We start from the raw sequence: 17,009 nt of genomic DNA, 5'->3' as shown, positions 1-17,009 counted from the left end.
GTTAGATCTAGACCGGTGTAATAAATTCAAGGCTTAGCTCAGTGACTTACCTGCTGTTTGGTTTTCATTGAGCTTTTTGAGGGATTTTTCATTTGTAAATGGGGGAAATTATGACCATAAAGTACTGTTGGAAAAATATAAAATCATCCATTCATTTACTTATTCAATATATAATACAGTAGATAAGAGATTAAAAAGGGATAGTGTTTCCATTTTAGATAGCATAGCTAGGGAGACCTCTCTGAGGATGTGATGTTTGAGCAGAGAATGACAGGAGAGGGGAAATAGGATGTGTGACAGCCTTGGTATAGAACATATAAGACCCAGGTACAGAACACAAAAGACCCAGCTATCGAATACGTAACACCCAGGGAATGGCAAGTGCAAAGGACCTGAGGTGGGAAGATGCTGGACGAGTTTGAGGAGTCCAGCATGGCTTCCTTCAGCTTGCCCTGCAAGCAAGGAGGGCAGTGAGAGGAGATGAAGTTGGAGAGAGAGAGGCAGAAGGACAAGAAAGAGTAAAAACCTGGATGTGACGGGAAAGTTGGAGGGTTTTGAGCTGTGATGTGACATGCTCGCATTTACATCCCACAGGATCACATATGAAAGGAGTGAGGGGATTGAGGCAGATCCTCAATGTATAGTAGCTGCTGCCGCTCTCTAGGGTGTGTAATAGGCATGTGTGGCAGTCATAGTGGCCTTAGCTCTGCCCTTCCTAGTCATAAGTCTTTGGGCGAGTTTCAACTTATAGGTCTCAGTTTCTTGATCTGTGAATTGAGAATAACAGGGTAAAATAAGTTAACAGGTCCAGCTCCTAGAATAGTGTCTGGTGCATGATGACGAAAATGTCAGTTATTACCATTATTAATTAATGACATGCCTTTAAAATGATTTAATGTCTTTGAAATGTATGTTTTCCCCTTCAATATAAGGCTAAGACTGTAAGTATAAGAATAATTTGCCATACATATAACCCAGAAGAATTCTACTACCTAACCTATTATCTGCCACTAAAGTAAATGAGGGCTAAAGAATTGATGCTTTCAAATTATGGTGCTAGTGAAGACTCTTAAGAGTTCCCTGGACAACAAGGAGATCAAACTAGTCAATCCTAGAGGACATCAACCCTGAATATTCATTGGAAAGACTGATGCTGAAGCTCCAATACTTTGGCCACCTGACGTGAAGAGCCAACTTATTGGAAAAGACCAGGATGCTGGGAAAGATTGAGGGCAAGAGGAGAAGGGGGCGACAGAGGATGAGATGATTGGATGGCATCATTAACTCAGTGGATGAGTTTGAGCAAGGTCTGGGAGATGGTGAAGGACAGGGAAGCCTGGCGTGCTATAGTCCATGGGGTTATAAATAGTTGGACACGACTTAGTGACTGAAAAACAACAGCACACTAAATGAGAGTTGGTTAGAATTAACCATTTGTCGGGAACTATATTCTATGCTATTTTGGGTGTTAGTATATAATATTTTAAGGATGTAAATAATACTTTGGTTCTGTAAAAACAGCTATTAGCCACTGAACCTTAAGGAAAATTAAGTACCTTGACTTCTCATATTAAAGAGTTTCTAGATTAGTTTCTAGATTTGCTGAGAGTTTTTGTTTTAATTTGCTGGGAGTGTAATGAATTGAGACTTGCTAAAGTCCCCTGTGCTTGCATAGGGAGGAGGAGTATCAGCTAGACTGTAGGCGCTAAAGAAGTTAAGAAAGAAAGGCAGAACACGTAGGCAACACGTAGGTACCATGTGTCTAAGAATGGCAGGTGACAGATGAGAATAACTTAGGGGCAAGACTCCAAATTTGGGCAATGAGTTCAAAGAAAAGTTATTGTGGTGATGAGGAGAAGTTTTTAAATTATGGAGAAGGTTACTAGTGGAAAGTGAAATTCATGATGCTGTGGGGGTAATCTAGTATCTCCATTCCAGGGTTCAAGATAGGATTCATTTAGAGACTTTTGACTCTCCTATGGGTCTCAGGGCCACTAATAGTCACTAGGCATTCATTTAACAAGTATTTAATGACTAAGTTATAGTCTGAGTGCTGGGGAGACAACCATAAATCATAGAAAACATAAATAAGATATGGTTCCTTCCAGCCCTGATAAGTGAATATTTTTCTGGTGGAATAAGAACTCTTCCTTAGCAGCAGAAGTCCCCTTCAAAGCACTCATACTGGTTCTGTCATGAGTCACTTTTATGGCTCTTTTTTTTTTTTTTTTAATAGTGTGGTTATCTGCCTCCTGTGTTTGAGTTCTTTCTCTGTCATTTACAGCATATATAATTTTGAGCAAGTGACTTAAACTGAATCCTCTACTGTGTCATTGAGCATAATAATACCTGTGTATTAGAGTTATTTTAAGAATTAAGTGGATAGTAAATGTATAGTTTGGAAGTTAACATCTGGAACATCATCAGGTCTCAATCCGTTCAATTCAGTCACTCATTTGTGTCTGACTCTTTGAACCCCATGAACCACAGCACGCCAGGCCTTCCTATCCATCACCAACTGCTGGAGTCCACTCAAACCTATGTTCATTGAGTTGGTGATGCCATCCAACCATCTCATCCTCTGTCATCCCCTTCTCCTCCTGCCCTCAATCTTTCCCAGCATCAGGGTCTTTTCCAATGAGTCAGGTCTTCGCATGAGGTGGCCAAAGTACTGGAGTTTCAGCTTTAACATCAGTCCTTCCAATGAAAACCCAGGGCTGATCTCCTTTAGGATTGACTGGTTGGATCTCCTTGCAGTCCAAGGGACTCTCAAGAGTCTTCTCCAACACCATAGTTCAAAAGCATCAATTCTTCGGTGCTCAGCTTTCTTTATAGTCCAACTCCCACATCCATACATGACCACTGGAAAAACCATGGCCTTGACTAGATGGACCTTTGTTGACAAAGTAATGTCTCTGCTTTTTAATATGCTGTCTAGGTTGGTCATAACTTCCCTTCCAAGGAGAAAGCATCTTTTAATTTCATGGCTGCAATCACCATCTGCAGTGATTTGGGAGCCCCCCAAAATAAAGTCAGCCACTGTTTCCACTGTTTCCCCATTATTTGCCATGAAGTAATGGGACCGGATGCCATGATCTTAGTTTTCTGAATGTTGAGCTTTAAGCCAACTTTTTCACTTTCCTCTTTCACTTTCATCAAGAGGGTCTTTAGTTCTTCACTTTCTGCCATAAGGGTGGTATCATCAGCATATCTGAGGTTATTGATATTTCCCCATAATCTTGATTCCAGCTTGTGCTTCCTCCAGCCCAGCATTTCTTATGATGTACTCTGCATATAAGTTAAATAACCAGGGTGACAATATACACCCTTGACGTACTCCTTTTCTGATTTGGAACCAGGCTGTTGTTCCATGTCCAGTTCTAACTATTGCTTCCTGACCTGCATACAGGTTTCTCAAGAGGCAGGTTAGGTCGTTTGCTATTCTCATCTTCTTCAGAATTTTTCACAGTTGATTGTGATCCACACAGTCAAAGGCTTTGGCATAGTCAAGAAAGCAGAAATAGATGTTTTTCTGGAACTTTCTTGCTTTTTCCATGATCTAGCAGATGTTGACAATTTGATCTCTGGTTCGTACCTCTACCTTTTTAAAACCAGCTTGAACATCTGGAAGTTCATGGTTCACGTATTGCTGAAGCCTGGCTTGAAGAATTTTGAGCATTACTTAAATAGTGTGTGAGATGAGTGCAATTGTGTGGTAGTTTGAGCATTCTTTGGCATTGCCTTTTTTTAGGATTGGAATGAAAACTGACCTTTTCCAGTCCTGTGGCTACTGCTGAGTTTTCCAAATTTGCTGGCATATTGAGTGCAGCACTTTCACAGCATCATCTTTTAGGATTTGAAATAACTCAACTAGAATTCCATCACCTCCACTAGGTTTGTTCATAGTGATGCTTCCTAAGGCTTACTTGACTTCACATTCCAGGATGTCTGGCTCTAGGTGAGTGTGAATGATCACACCATCATGATTATCTGGGTCATGAAGATCTTTTTTGTACAGTTCTTCTGTGTATTCTTGCCACCTCTTCTTAATATCTTCTCCTTCTGTTAAGTCCATACCATTTCTGTCCTTTATTGAACCCATCTTTGCATGAAATGTTCCCTTAGTATCTCTAATTTTCTTGAAGAGATCTCTAGTCTTTCCCATTATGTTCTTTTCCTCTATTTCTTTGCATTGATCGCTGAGGAAGGCTTTCTTATCTCTCCTTGCTATTCTTTGGAACTCTGCATTCAGATGGGTATATCTTTTCTTTTCTCCTTTGCTTTTCACTTCTCTTTTTTTCACAGCTATTTGTAAGCCCTCCCCAGACAGCCGTTTTGCTTTTTTGCATTTCTTTTTCGTGGGGATGGTTTTGGTCCCAGTCTTCTGTACAATGTCACGAACCTCTGTCCATAGTTCTTCAGGCACTCTGTCTATCAGATCTGGTCCCTTAAATCTATTTCTCACTTCCACTGTATAGTCATAAGGGGTTTGATTTAGATCATACCTGGATGGTCTAGTGGTTTTCCCTACTTTCTTCAGTTTAAGTCTGAATTTGGCAATAAGGGGTTCATGATCCGAGCCACAGTCAGCTCCCAGTATTTTTGCTGACTGTATAGAGCTTCTGGGTTTTTACCTGCAAAGAATATAATCAGTCAGATTTCGGTGTTGACCATCTGGTGATGTCCATGAGTAGAGTCTTCTCTTGTGTTGTTGGAAGTGGGTATTTGCAATGACCAGTGCGTTCTTTTGGCAGAACTCTGTTAGCCTTTGCCCTGCTTCATTCCGTACTCTGAGCCCAAATTTGCCTGTTACTCCAGGTGTGTCTTGACTTCCTACTTTTGCATTCCAGTCCTCTATAATGAAAAGGACATCTTTTGTGGGTGTTAGTTCTAGAAGATCTTGTAGGTCTTCATAGAACCGTTCAACTTCAGCTTCCTCAGTGTTACTGGTCGGGATATAGGCTTGGATTACTGTGATATTGAATGGTTTGCCTTGGAGACGAACAGAGATCATTCTGTTATTTTTGAGATTGCATCCAGATACTGCATTTCAGCCTCTTTTGTTGACTATGATGGCTACTCCATTTCTCCTGAGGGATTCCTGCCCACAGTAGTGGAAATAATGGTCATGTGAGTTAAATTCACCCATTCCAGTCCATTTTAGTTTGCTGATTCCTAGAATGTCAATGTTCACTCTTGCCATCTCCTGTTTGACCACTTCCATCTCCTGTTTGACCAGGTCTCAATAAATATTAACTATTCTGATGATGAGGGTGATGACAGTGATTCCTTGAATTTCTGGTTTAGTCTTTTCCACCTATTTCTTCTGCCCAATTAATATGACATGGCAAATACAATAGAGAGATACAGATAGAAAGACATTAGGAAATCAAGTGTTAATTGATTTGAAGCGAGTGAGATCAAAACAAGTTGATTTGGCCAGTCACATCCATTGTTGCCACTCTAACAGCAGAAAGTGAAGAGAAACCAAAGACCCTCTTGATGAGGGTGAAAGAAGAGAATGAAAAAACTTGCTTAAAACTCAACATTTAAAAAAATTAGATCATGGCATCCGGTCTCATCATTTCATGGCAAATAGAAAGATTGGAAGATTGGGAAAGATTGGAAGCAGTGGCACATTTTATTTTCTAAGGCTCCAAAATCACTGCAGATGTTGACTGCAGCCATGAAATTAAAAGATGCATGCTCCTTGAAAGAAAAGCTATGACAAAGTTAGCATTTCAAAAAGCAGAGACGTCACTTTGCCGACACAGATCCATATAGTAAAAGCTATGGTTTTTCCAGTAGTCATTTACAGAAGTGAGAGTTGGTGCATAAAGAAAGCTGATCACTGAAGAATTGATGCTTTTGAACTGTGGTGCTGGAGAAGACTCTTGAGAGATCCTTGGGCTGTAAGGCGATCAAAGCAGTCAATCCTAAAGGAAAGCATCCCTGAATATTCATTGGAAGAATACTTTGGCCACCTGATGCAAAGAGCGGACTCACTGGAATGATGCTGGGAAGGGTTGAAGGCAAAAGGAGAAGGAGGCAACAGAGGACAAGATGGTTGGATGGCATCACCAACACAATGGATATAAGTTTGAGCAAACTCCAGGAGATAGTAAAGGGCAGGGAAGTCTGTTGTGCTGCAGTCCACGGGGTTAGAAGAGTTGGGCATGACAGTGACTGAACAACAACAATAGCTGGTTGTTGAAATGGTATCTTTCAAGCATTGATGACTTTTGGAAAGATAACTTGGCCTTATGGAAAAGCGTTAAGCTATGTATTTGGTCTTGATTTTAATTTGAGCTTATTAATTCATTTGTTATTAAAGGAGTTAATATATGTAAAGCACCTAGAACAGTGCCTGGTAAATAGAAAATGCTCTATAAATCCTTCTATCAGTACAAATTTTTTCCATTCATTCGTTTTCTTCATCTAACAAATAATTAGTAAACCTACCAGCTGCCAAGTTGCCTTTATGTAGAGAATGAACTAGGTAAACAGCTGCCATTGTGAAGATAAGCTTCTAGCAAAGGGGAGATCTGCTATTCTTGGTCAGGTCACTAAGCCCTTCTAAGTCTTATAGTCTTCATCAGTAAAATTAAGAAAATCTTTTTGGCTTGAAAATTTCAGGATAATGTCATCTTATGACACCATTTACCTGACCTACCAAATGTTGACTATTTGTTTATTCACTAAGTACCTGTTGATGCCTTCCATGTGTAGGCACTATGCCAAGTGCTGGAAATATAGCAGTAACCAGAGCAGACATAGTGCCTACCCTCAAGGACAATTAAGTCCAACACACAAGACATACATTGTCTAGGTAATTGTGAACCTGATTAGTGTCCAGTTCAGTTGCTCAGTCATGTCTGACTCTTTGCAACCCCATGAATTGCAGCACGCCAGGCCCCCTGTCCATCACCAACTCCCGGAGTTCACTCAAACACATGCCCATCGAGTCGGTGATGCCATCCAGCCGTCTCATCCTCTGCCGTCCCCTTTTCCTTCTGCCCCCAATCCCTCCCAGCATCAGAGTCTTTTCTAATGAGTCAATTCTTCACATGAGGTGGCCAAAGTACTGGAGTTTCAGCTTTAGCATCATTCCTTCCAAAGAAATCCCAGGACTGATCTCTAGAATGCACTGGTTGAATCTCCTTGCAGTCCAAGGAACTCTCAAGAGTCTTCTCCAACACCACAGTTCAAAAGCATCAATTCTTCGGTGCTCAGCTTTCTTCACAGTCCAACTCTCACATCCATACATGACCACAGGAAAAACCTTGACTAGACGGACCTTAGTCAGCAAAGTAATGTCTCTGGTTTTGAATATGCTATCTAGGTTGGTCATAACTTTCCTTTCAAGGAGTAAGCGTCTTTTAATTTCATGGCTGCAGTCACCATCTGCAGTTATTTTGGAGCTCCCCAAATTAAAGTCTGACACTGTTTCCCATATATTTGCCATGAAGTGAAAGAGGAGAGTGAAAAAGTTGGCTTAAAGCTCAACATTCAGAAAACTAAGATCATGGCATCTGGTCCCATCAATTCATGATTAGTGTTACCAAGGGCAAAATGTTAGGATTGTGTTACTGATTTCTGTAACAGCTTCTTTTTCCTCCCATTTTGTGAGTTCATATTTTCTTGTCTGTTTAAATAGGGGCTGTAGGACATCATGGAGATAACTTGGTGGAGAAGATCCTTGCAGTGCTTCCCCGGCTTCCAGGCCACACCAATGATGTGATGGTTAACATGGTGGAGCTCACTGCACTCCAAGCTGAGGAGGAGAATCAGAATGTGGTTGTACCTGGCTGTCTTGCACAATCCAAGTAAGATGTGTGGTTTTTTCCCTCTTTTCCTTTTCTTTCTCTTCTAGAGTGTTCCTGTAGAAGGGAAACAATGAAGAGTTAGTCTGGTTAAAAAATTTATAGTGGAGAGCATTTAGAAAAAAGAATTTTTTCTAAACTTTGAAATAATTGTGTTTGTTAAACAATGTAAGCCAAGAAGTACAGAATTTTGAAAAGGTGTTATTTAGATGCAATATAAGCTTGTTCCCAGGGTCAGCTAAGTGAGTCAGTTTATACATCTCCATTTCTCAGACAGTTTCACGTGGAGTTGAGGCTAGGTTTACTCAACTTCTCTTTCCCAGCTGACTCTTCCACATGACGAAAATACTGCCCACAAAGCTCTGAAACAGTGCCATCTTTTTATGTAAATGATATACTCTTGGGCATCAGTGGGAAAAGTTTTTATTTCTGTGTATACTTTTGCACAAGAAGGTGGGGTACCTTGTATTATGCAGAGTTCCAAAAAATAATAATAATAATAATAATTCCAGAAACATGACAATGAAAAGAAACAGTAATTACCTTTCCTACTTTTTCCTTCATCAGCAGTTTTTATGAGAAAAAAATATATATTTCAAGAGAAAAAAGTGTTTGAGGAGCTATTTCCCTCACCTCCCAAGTTTTAAAGTTTTAAACAAAGCAGGACCTTTCAGCTGTACGGTTTCCAATGTTAACAGTAATAGATGTGTTTGGAATTTCCTGTCATAGTTGGGATTAATCTTCAGCTCCTGAGATTTTCAGCTTTTTTGTAGACAGTTAATAACATTTATTGGATGCCTAGTGTGTATGGGCTAGTGTGTGAAGAAAACAGAAACTTCTGTCCCTGTCTTTTTGTGTGCTCTTACACGCAATAAAAACAACGGCCTGTGCTTGGCAGCATATATGCTAAAATGTCGGCCTAATGGCTTGAAGCCATACAAACTCAGAAGTAACTATTATTGGAAATATTTTTAGCTTCTCAGAGGGCAATTTAAAACTTTATTATTAAGGGCTTACTATAAGCGTTACTCTGGGCCAAGTAATATGGAGGACATAAAATAATATGAAATGTCATTCTTGCCTTCAAGGAACACTTTTCTTGTTGGGTAGTCATGATTTACACACAGGTACAATTAAAAAGTAATAGAATTTTAATTATATCCCATTTGTTTATTTTTGCTTTTATTTCCAGAATTCTGGGAGGTGGATCATAGAGGATCCTGCTGTGATTTATGTCTGAGAGTGTTTTGCCTATGTTCTCCTCTAGGAGTTTTATAGTTTCTGATCTTACATTTAGATCTTTAATCCATTTTGAGTTTATTTTTGTGTGCGGTGTTAGAAAGTGATCTAGTTTCATTCTTTTACAAGTGGTTGCCCAGTTTTCCCAGCACCACTTGTTAAAGAGATTGTCTTTACTCCATTGTATATTCTTGCCTCCTTTGTCAAAGATAAGGTGTCCATATGTGTGTGGATTTATCTCTGGGCTTTCTATTTTGTTCCATTGATCTATATGTCTGTCTTTGTGCCAGTACCATACTGTCTTGATGACTGTGGCTTTGTAGTAGAGCCTGAAGTCAGGCAAGTTGATTCCTCCAGTTCCATTCTTCTTTCTCAAGATTGCTTTGGCTATTCGAGGTTTTTTGTATTTCCATACAAATCTTGAAATAATTTGTTCTAGTTCTGTGAAAAATGTGGCTGGTAGCTTGATAGGGATTGCATTGAATTTGTAAATTGCTTTGGGTAGTATACTCATTTTCACTATATTGATTCTTCCAATCCATGAACATGGTATATTTCTCCATCTATTAGTGTCCTCTTTGATTTCTTTCATCAGTGTTTTATAGTTTTCTATATATAGGTCTTTAGTTTCTTTAGGTAGATATATTCCTAAGTATTTTATTCTTTTCGTTGCAATGGTGAATGGAATTGTTTCCTTAATTTCTTTTTCTACTTTCTCATTATTCGTGTATAGGAATGCAAGGGATTTCTGTGTGTTGATTTTATATCCTGCAACTTTACTATATTCATTGATTAGCTCTAGTAATTTTCTGGTGGAGTCTTTAGGGTTTTCCATGTAGAGGATCATGTCATCTGCAAAAAAGCTTCTGCACAACAAAGGAAAATATAAGCAAGGTGAAAAGACAGCCTTCTGAATGGGAGAAAATAATAGCAAATGAAGCAACTGACAAACAACTAATCTCAAAAATATACAAGCAACTTATGCAGCTCAATTCCAGAAAAATAAACGACCCAATCAAAAAATGGGCCAAAGAACTAAATAGACATTTCTCCAAAGAAGACATACGGATGGCTAACAAACACATGAAAAGATGCTCAACATCACTCATTATTAGAGAAATGCAAATCAAAACCACAATGAGGTACCACTTCACACCAGTCAGAATGGCTGCGATCCAAAATCTGCAAGCAATAAATGCTGGAGAGGGTGTGGAGAAAAGGGAACCCTCCTACACTGTTGGTGGGAATGCAAACTAGTACAGCCACTATGGAGAACAGTGTGGAGATTCCTTAAAAAATTGCAAATAGAACTACCTTATGACCCAGCAATCCCACTTCTGGGCATACACACCGAGGAAACCAGAATTGAAAGAGACACATGTACCCCAATGTTCATCGCAGCACTGTTTATAATAGCCAGGACATGGAAACAACCTAGATGTCCATCAGCAGATGATTGGATAAGAAAGCAGTGGTACATATACACAATGGAGTATTACTCAGCAGTTAAAAAGAATTCATTTGAATCAGTTCTGATGAGATGGATGAAACTGGAGCCGATTATACAGAGTGAAGTAAGCCAGAAAGAAAAACACCAATACAGTATACTAACACATATATATGGAATTTAGGAAGATGGCAATGACGACCCTGTATGCAAGACAGGGAAAGAGACACAGATGTGTATAACGGACTTTTGGACTCAGAGGGAGAGGGAGAGGGTGGGATGATTTGGGAGAATGACATTCTAACATGTATACTATCAAGTGAATTGAATCGCCAGTCTATGTCTGACGCAGGATGCAGCATGCTTGGGGCTGGTGCATGGGGATGACCCAGAAAGATGTTATGGGGAGGGAGGTGGGAGGGGGGTTCATGTTTGGGAATGCATGTAAGAATTAAAGATTTTAAAATTTAAAAAATAAAAAACTAAAATTAAAAATAAAACAACAACAAAAAAAGTAATAGAATGATACAGAATTAAGACTCATGTATCTGCTATAGATTATGATCCCTATAAGTGAAGTATCAAGTTAATGTGGCCTTTGTAGATCAATGTGGGCATTGTGGAAGTGGTGGGTCTTACTTCAGTTATGTCTTGAAGAATTCAGAAAAGGAGAGAGGGCCAGCATGAAGACAAGGACAGTAAGGACAGTAAGAACAGTAAGAACGGAAGTAAGAACAGTCAGGGCCTAAAGTGATAGGTTGTGAGAAATAAAGACAGTGACAGGACCATCACCAGACCATCACTGCATCAGCTTAATTAGCATTTTTCAGGACTTACTATTATACATGCCAGGCATTGGGGAAGTCATTTAAGTTTCGCAGTGACCCATTGAGGCAGATGTTTTTATTCTGTTTGAGGAAACTAAGACAAAGAGACATTAAGTAACTAGTAGGACATAGGATTAGAATTTGAGCCCAGAATATTTGACTTCTGAGGCACTGTGTTAATTTATGTACTATGTATGCAGGGGCAAGAGAAAATCTAGCCTCATGAATAGCTGTAAAGAAACAATGAGAGAAAACACAAAGCTATTTCATGATTTAATTTGGGAAAACCTATATGTTCGACATAATGGTTACACAAACAACAGGAATCAGTTTTGACTAATTTCAGCAAAAAGGGAATTTATTAAAGGGGATTGGAAAGCTAGCAGAATCAAAGGAAGAATGGTTAATCAGATTTTGGAATGGATTAGTACAGTTCCTGAAGCTGAAAGTCCAATACTTTGGCCACCTGATGTGAAGAACTGACTCATTGGAACAGACCCTGATGCTGAGAAAGATTGAAGGCAGGAGGAGAAGGGAACAACAGAGGATGAGATGGTTGAATGGCATCACCAATTTGATGAACATGAGTTTGAACAAGCTCCAGGAGTTGGTGATGGACAGGGAAGCCTGGCGTGCTGCAGTCCATGGGGTCGCAAAGAGTTGGCATCACCAATTTGATGAACATGAGTTTGAACAAGCTCCAGGAGTTGGTGATGGACAGGGAAGCCTGGCGTGCTGCAGTCCATTGGGTCACAAAGAGTTGGACACGACAGGGACTGAACTGAACTGAACTGAGTACAGTTCCAGGAACCTAGGGGCCAAGAACTTAGGAAAAGCTCTTCCAATCATTGACACCAGAGAGACTGAATTTCAGTTGTTTTCTGTCTTGAGTCATTCTACCTAAGATTCAGATTCCAGGTGAAAAAAGTAAGATTGGCTTAACTCGGTGCCAGTAGGGGTTGGGAGCAGTTCATGCTGACAGATTTGTGCCAGGATCATATGGCATGGCAGAGGGATAGTTCTTCAAAGGAAAACTGAAATGTTTATCAAAAGGAGGGAGAGAGATCCTGAGCATATGTCTTTTCCATTTCTGGTCTGTGTTTTTAATGGGTGCCTTTTCCTCTCTTTAGACTATGAGTGAGTATTGCATAGAATATCAGTTTTCAGTGCCACTCAAGTATCAGAGTGCAGTCATAAATATCTAAGGCTGTGGTGAATTCTAGAAAGATCTAAAGAAAACTGTCAGAAGAGCAAGTTTGGTGACATAGTGAGACCAGAAGGCAGGTCGCAGATGATAAAGAGAAAGATAGTGAGAAAATTATAACCAAATAAAAATATAAAACAATAATTAGGAGAAAATATGGTATTTTCTTTATAGTTGCTTTGAAGACTGAAGGAATTGTGCTGATTAATTTCTTTGTAAAGTGATATTGAAATCAATTACAGCCAACCTAGTGTCTACTGTACTTCCATCAAAATAATGAGAGCCATTACTATCTCCAGTGCCACTCCCAAGAAAGTTCTTAGTGAAATGAGTGTGAGGATTAAAAATTTAGTACTAAAAGGCAAATCAGATCGCTGTTTGGCACCAAATAATGTGACTGCAGTGGAATAAGCTTTAAAAACCAAGTCTCTAACTAGGATATAAACCTTAACAGGCAAAATTGATTGCGAAAATAATTTTTATAAAAGGTTGTTTATAATTACAGCAATTAAAATTATATCCTATGCAGATGCAAAATTGATAACTTAGATGCATTATAGCCTGGCTTTCCAGTTCCTGTCCACTGGTCCCTGGATTATGTGGAATATATTGTTCAAGAAAGAGGCAGGATCTTTTCTGTTCTCATGTTCACCTTTTGTTGAAGTGGGTTTCTATCCTCTGCCCCAGCTCCACTCTCCTAACCTATTACTCTTTCAGTTCCTGAAGAATGCTTTCCCTCTTGCCATACCTGCATTGACTGTGTGTGTTCTTGGTGCCCCTGCCTTGGTTCAGCCCCACACCCGCAGTGCGGCTGGTTCCACTCTGTCCAGTGCCCGCTTTTCCTCCCATAGCACCCCAGGTGCCTGCCTCATCTTTCTTTCTCTCCTCCTTCCTCGCTTCTTACAGCCACACTAGCTTCCTTTCTCTTCCTCCAGTAGGGCACTCACTTTCCTGCCATGGGACTTTCCTCTTGATTTTCCTGGATCATTCTGTCTGCCGATATAAACCTGCCCTGATTTCCTGTCTTCCTTCCTTCTCAGGCCTTCATATTTCCTTTCTCTCTTTAGCTAGTTTTCCTCCTCAGCCCAGATAACTTTCTAATGAACTTACTGATGTTGTGTATTTATCTGTCCCTTTCCTGGAGACCCACAGAGTGGACTCCTACTAGCGAGTCCTATGAAAGGAGGGATATTTGTCTGTTTTCTTTGCTGCTAGACCCCCTTCCTAGAACAATACCTGGCACTCAAGAGATTGCTTTTGTTTGTTTGTTTTGTTTGTTGATTGGTTTTTTGGTTTATTGGTTTTTGGCCATGCTGTACACCTTGGGGAATCTTAGTTCCCTGACCAGGGAGTGAACATGAGTTCTCAAGAGTGAAAGCATGGAGTCCTAACAACTGGACTACCAGGGAATTCTCATCAAGAGATGTTTGTTTAATGGTGATGGTGCTGCTAGGGCAGGATCTGTGAGAGAGTGAAGCTGAAGACTAAGATAGAGAGGTGACGTCAAACCAGAGCATAGGAGAGGTTAGTATGGGGATGTCTAGATTCTAATTATTTATTTGGCTGCATTGAGTCCTAGTTTTGGCACACGGGATCGTTCATTGTGATATGCAGGCAGTCCTAGTTGTGGTGCATGGGCATAGTTGCCCCCTAGCTTGTGGGGTTCTCAGTTCCCTAACCAGGGATCCAACCCACATCTTCTGCCTTGCAAGGTGGACTCCTAACCACTGTACTGCTAGGGAAGTCCCTAGACTCTAATTACTGAATATTAAAACAGTCACATCGTGTTAGCTAAACATAGCAAATAGGCCTAGAAATTCTGCTTCTAAGACCTTATTTCTTAGATGTATTTTGTACACATGTAGAATGATATATTACATTAATTTGTCGTAACAACATTTCTAACAACAGGACTGGAAATAATTTTCATGTCTTATCAGTTCAGTAAATTGTGGTATATTCGTACTATAAAATAATATATAGCTATTGAAATAGGATGAAGAATGAATAAGCCATTTATATATTAAGAAGCAATGAGCTCAATGACATACTTCAAATGAAATTGGCAAGGTATAGCATACCCGTTTGTTAGAAAGGGGGAGATATGTATTTGCATTTGCTTGTGATACATTAAGTATGCCTGGAAAGTGCACAAGAAACTGATGATGTTGGCTGCCTTTGTAGAGGGGTACTACTTGGCCAGAGCTTGCTGAGAAGTTGATGAAATGAATGAAGGTGGAGGATGGTAGAAGATGTCTTATTACATATATTATATACTTGTGTGTTTTGTGTTTTCAGTCGTGTGAATGAATCATCCTGTTAAAAACATAGAAATTACTCAGAATCAAAAGTACAATGAAGTATCACCTCACACCAGCCAGAGTAGCCATCATCAAAAAAATCTGCAAACAGTAAATGCTAGAGAGAATGTGGAGAAAAGGGAACCCTCTTCCATTATTGATGGGAATGTAAATTGATACAGCCCCTTATGGAGATTCCTTTAAAAACTAGGAATAAAACTACCATATGACCCAGCAATCTTACTATTGGGTATAAGTAAGTAAATGTTAGTCGCTCACTCGTGGCCAACTCTTTTCGACCCCATGGACTGCAACCCACCAGGCTCCTCTGTCCATGAGATTTTCCAGGCAAGGATACTGGAGTAGGTTGCCATTTCCTTCTCCAGGGGATGTTCCCAACCCAGGGAGGGAACCCGGGTCTCCTGCACTGCAGACAGATTCTTTACCGGCTGAGCTACTACTGGATATATACACTGAGAAAACCATAATTGAAAAAGACACATGTACCGTGTGTTCATTGTAGCACTATTTGCAATAGCCAGGAAATGAAAGCAACCTAGACATCCATTGACAGACAAATGGATAAAGAAGATGTAGTACATATATACAATGGACTATTACTCAGCCATAAAGAGAAAAAAAATTGAGTAGTTCTAGTGAGGTGAGTGAACCTAGAACCTGTTATACAGAGTGAAGTAAGTCAGAAAGAGAAAAACAAATATCGTTTATTAATGCATATATATGGAATCTAGGAGCGTCCCTGGTAGCTCAGCTGGTAAAGAATTGGCCTGCAATGTGGGAGACCTGGGTTTGATCCCTGGGTTGGGAAGATAACATGGAGAAGGGCATGGCAACCCACTCCAGCATTCATGGAGAATCCCCATGGACAGAGGAGCTGGGCAGGCTATAGTCCATGGGGCCACAAAGAGTCAGGCAGGACTGAGCGACTAAGCATAACACATGGATTCTAGAAAAATGGTGCTGATGAACCTTTTTGCAGGGCAGGAATAGAGATGCAGACATAGAGGTAGAGAGTATAGACTTGTGGACCAGTGGGAGAAGGAGAGTGCGGGACGAATTGAGAGAGTAGCGTTGAAACATGTACATTGCCATATGTAAAATAGATAGCTAAAGGGAAGTTGCTGTTTAACACAGGGAGCTCAACCTGGTGCTCTGTGACAACCTAGAGAGGTGGGCTGGGGTGGCATATGGGAGGGAGGTCCAAGAGGGAGGGGACAGCTGTATACTTACGGCTGATTCATGTTCTTGTGTGGCAGAAACCAGCATAATGTTGTAAAGCTATTATCCTCCAATTGAAAATAAATTTAAAAAACAAATTAGAAATAAATAAAAATACTACTCCCTTATTAAGCTAGCTTAAGGTAGGATTCTGTGCTCTTAAGAAGGAAAACTGCTGTCTCTCAATTTGGAACCTCTACAGAGCTTCTTGTCTTCCTTTCCCAATGAACCATACTTTTCTTTTAATACTTCTATCGAAATGTGAAAACATTATACCCCAGTAATTTGTTGTGTGTCCATTTCCCCTGTGCTGTGCTCAGTTGCTTCAGTCATGTCCAGCTCTTTGCACTATTGATTGTAGCCCTCCAGGCTCCTCTGTCCATGGCATTCTCCAGGCAAGAATGCTGGAGTGGGTTGCTGTGCCCTTTTCCAGGGGATCTTCCTGACCCAGGATCGAAACCCTATCTCTGGTGTCTTTTGCACTGCAGGCAGGTTCTTTACCCACTGAGCCACCTGGGAAGCCCCATCCATTTCCCCTGCTATACTATAAATTCCTTGAAGGTAGTAAGTGTACAGGCACTTCAAAAGTGCTAATAAATTGCATAAAGAAAGAATGAATAAATTTTATTAGATTTGAGGCCAAGTATAAAAATGATGACATAAATCCCTGAAGAGCCTTAACTGTTTCATTTTAGCACTTCAGTCATTGTCTAACATTGATATGTTTTAATTTCTTCTGTAAGGTCCTATAGTGTAGGCATTTTCTATGTACTTTTCACCAAATGCACCTATTGTCTAGGTCAGTGAGAAGGAAGGGTGGTAAAAACGAGTGCCTAAATTTTTTCAAACGTTGTACTCAATTTTTTAAATGTATTATTTCATTTAATTCTGAAAACAACTGTTTGTTGTTGTTGTTCAGTCGATCAGTCG

The 17,009-nt window shown here is 40.0% G+C and overlaps 1 protein-coding gene across 1 annotated transcript in view; it reads left to right on the top strand.

The window, feature by feature from the left end:
* SCFD2 (sec1 family domain containing 2) overlaps window positions 1–17,009 on the top strand; it is a 400,263-nt gene that overhangs the window by 10,182 nt on the left and 373,072 nt on the right. Inside the window, exon 2 of the mRNA XM_069594121.1 lies at window positions 7,658–7,826. Within this exon, the coding sequence (XP_069450222.1) occupies window positions 7,658–7,826 (169 nt within the window). The remainder of the gene's footprint in view (window positions 1–7,657; window positions 7,827–17,009) is intronic.

The sequence above is a fragment of the Ovis canadensis genome, chromosome 6 (assembly GCF_042477335.2).
Source record: "Ovis canadensis isolate MfBH-ARS-UI-01 breed Bighorn chromosome 6, ARS-UI_OviCan_v2, whole genome shotgun sequence".
In the NCBI taxonomy this organism is placed as follows: Eukaryota; Metazoa; Chordata; class Mammalia; order Artiodactyla; family Bovidae; genus Ovis; species Ovis canadensis.
This window is presented reverse-complemented; position numbering and strand designations above follow the sequence as displayed.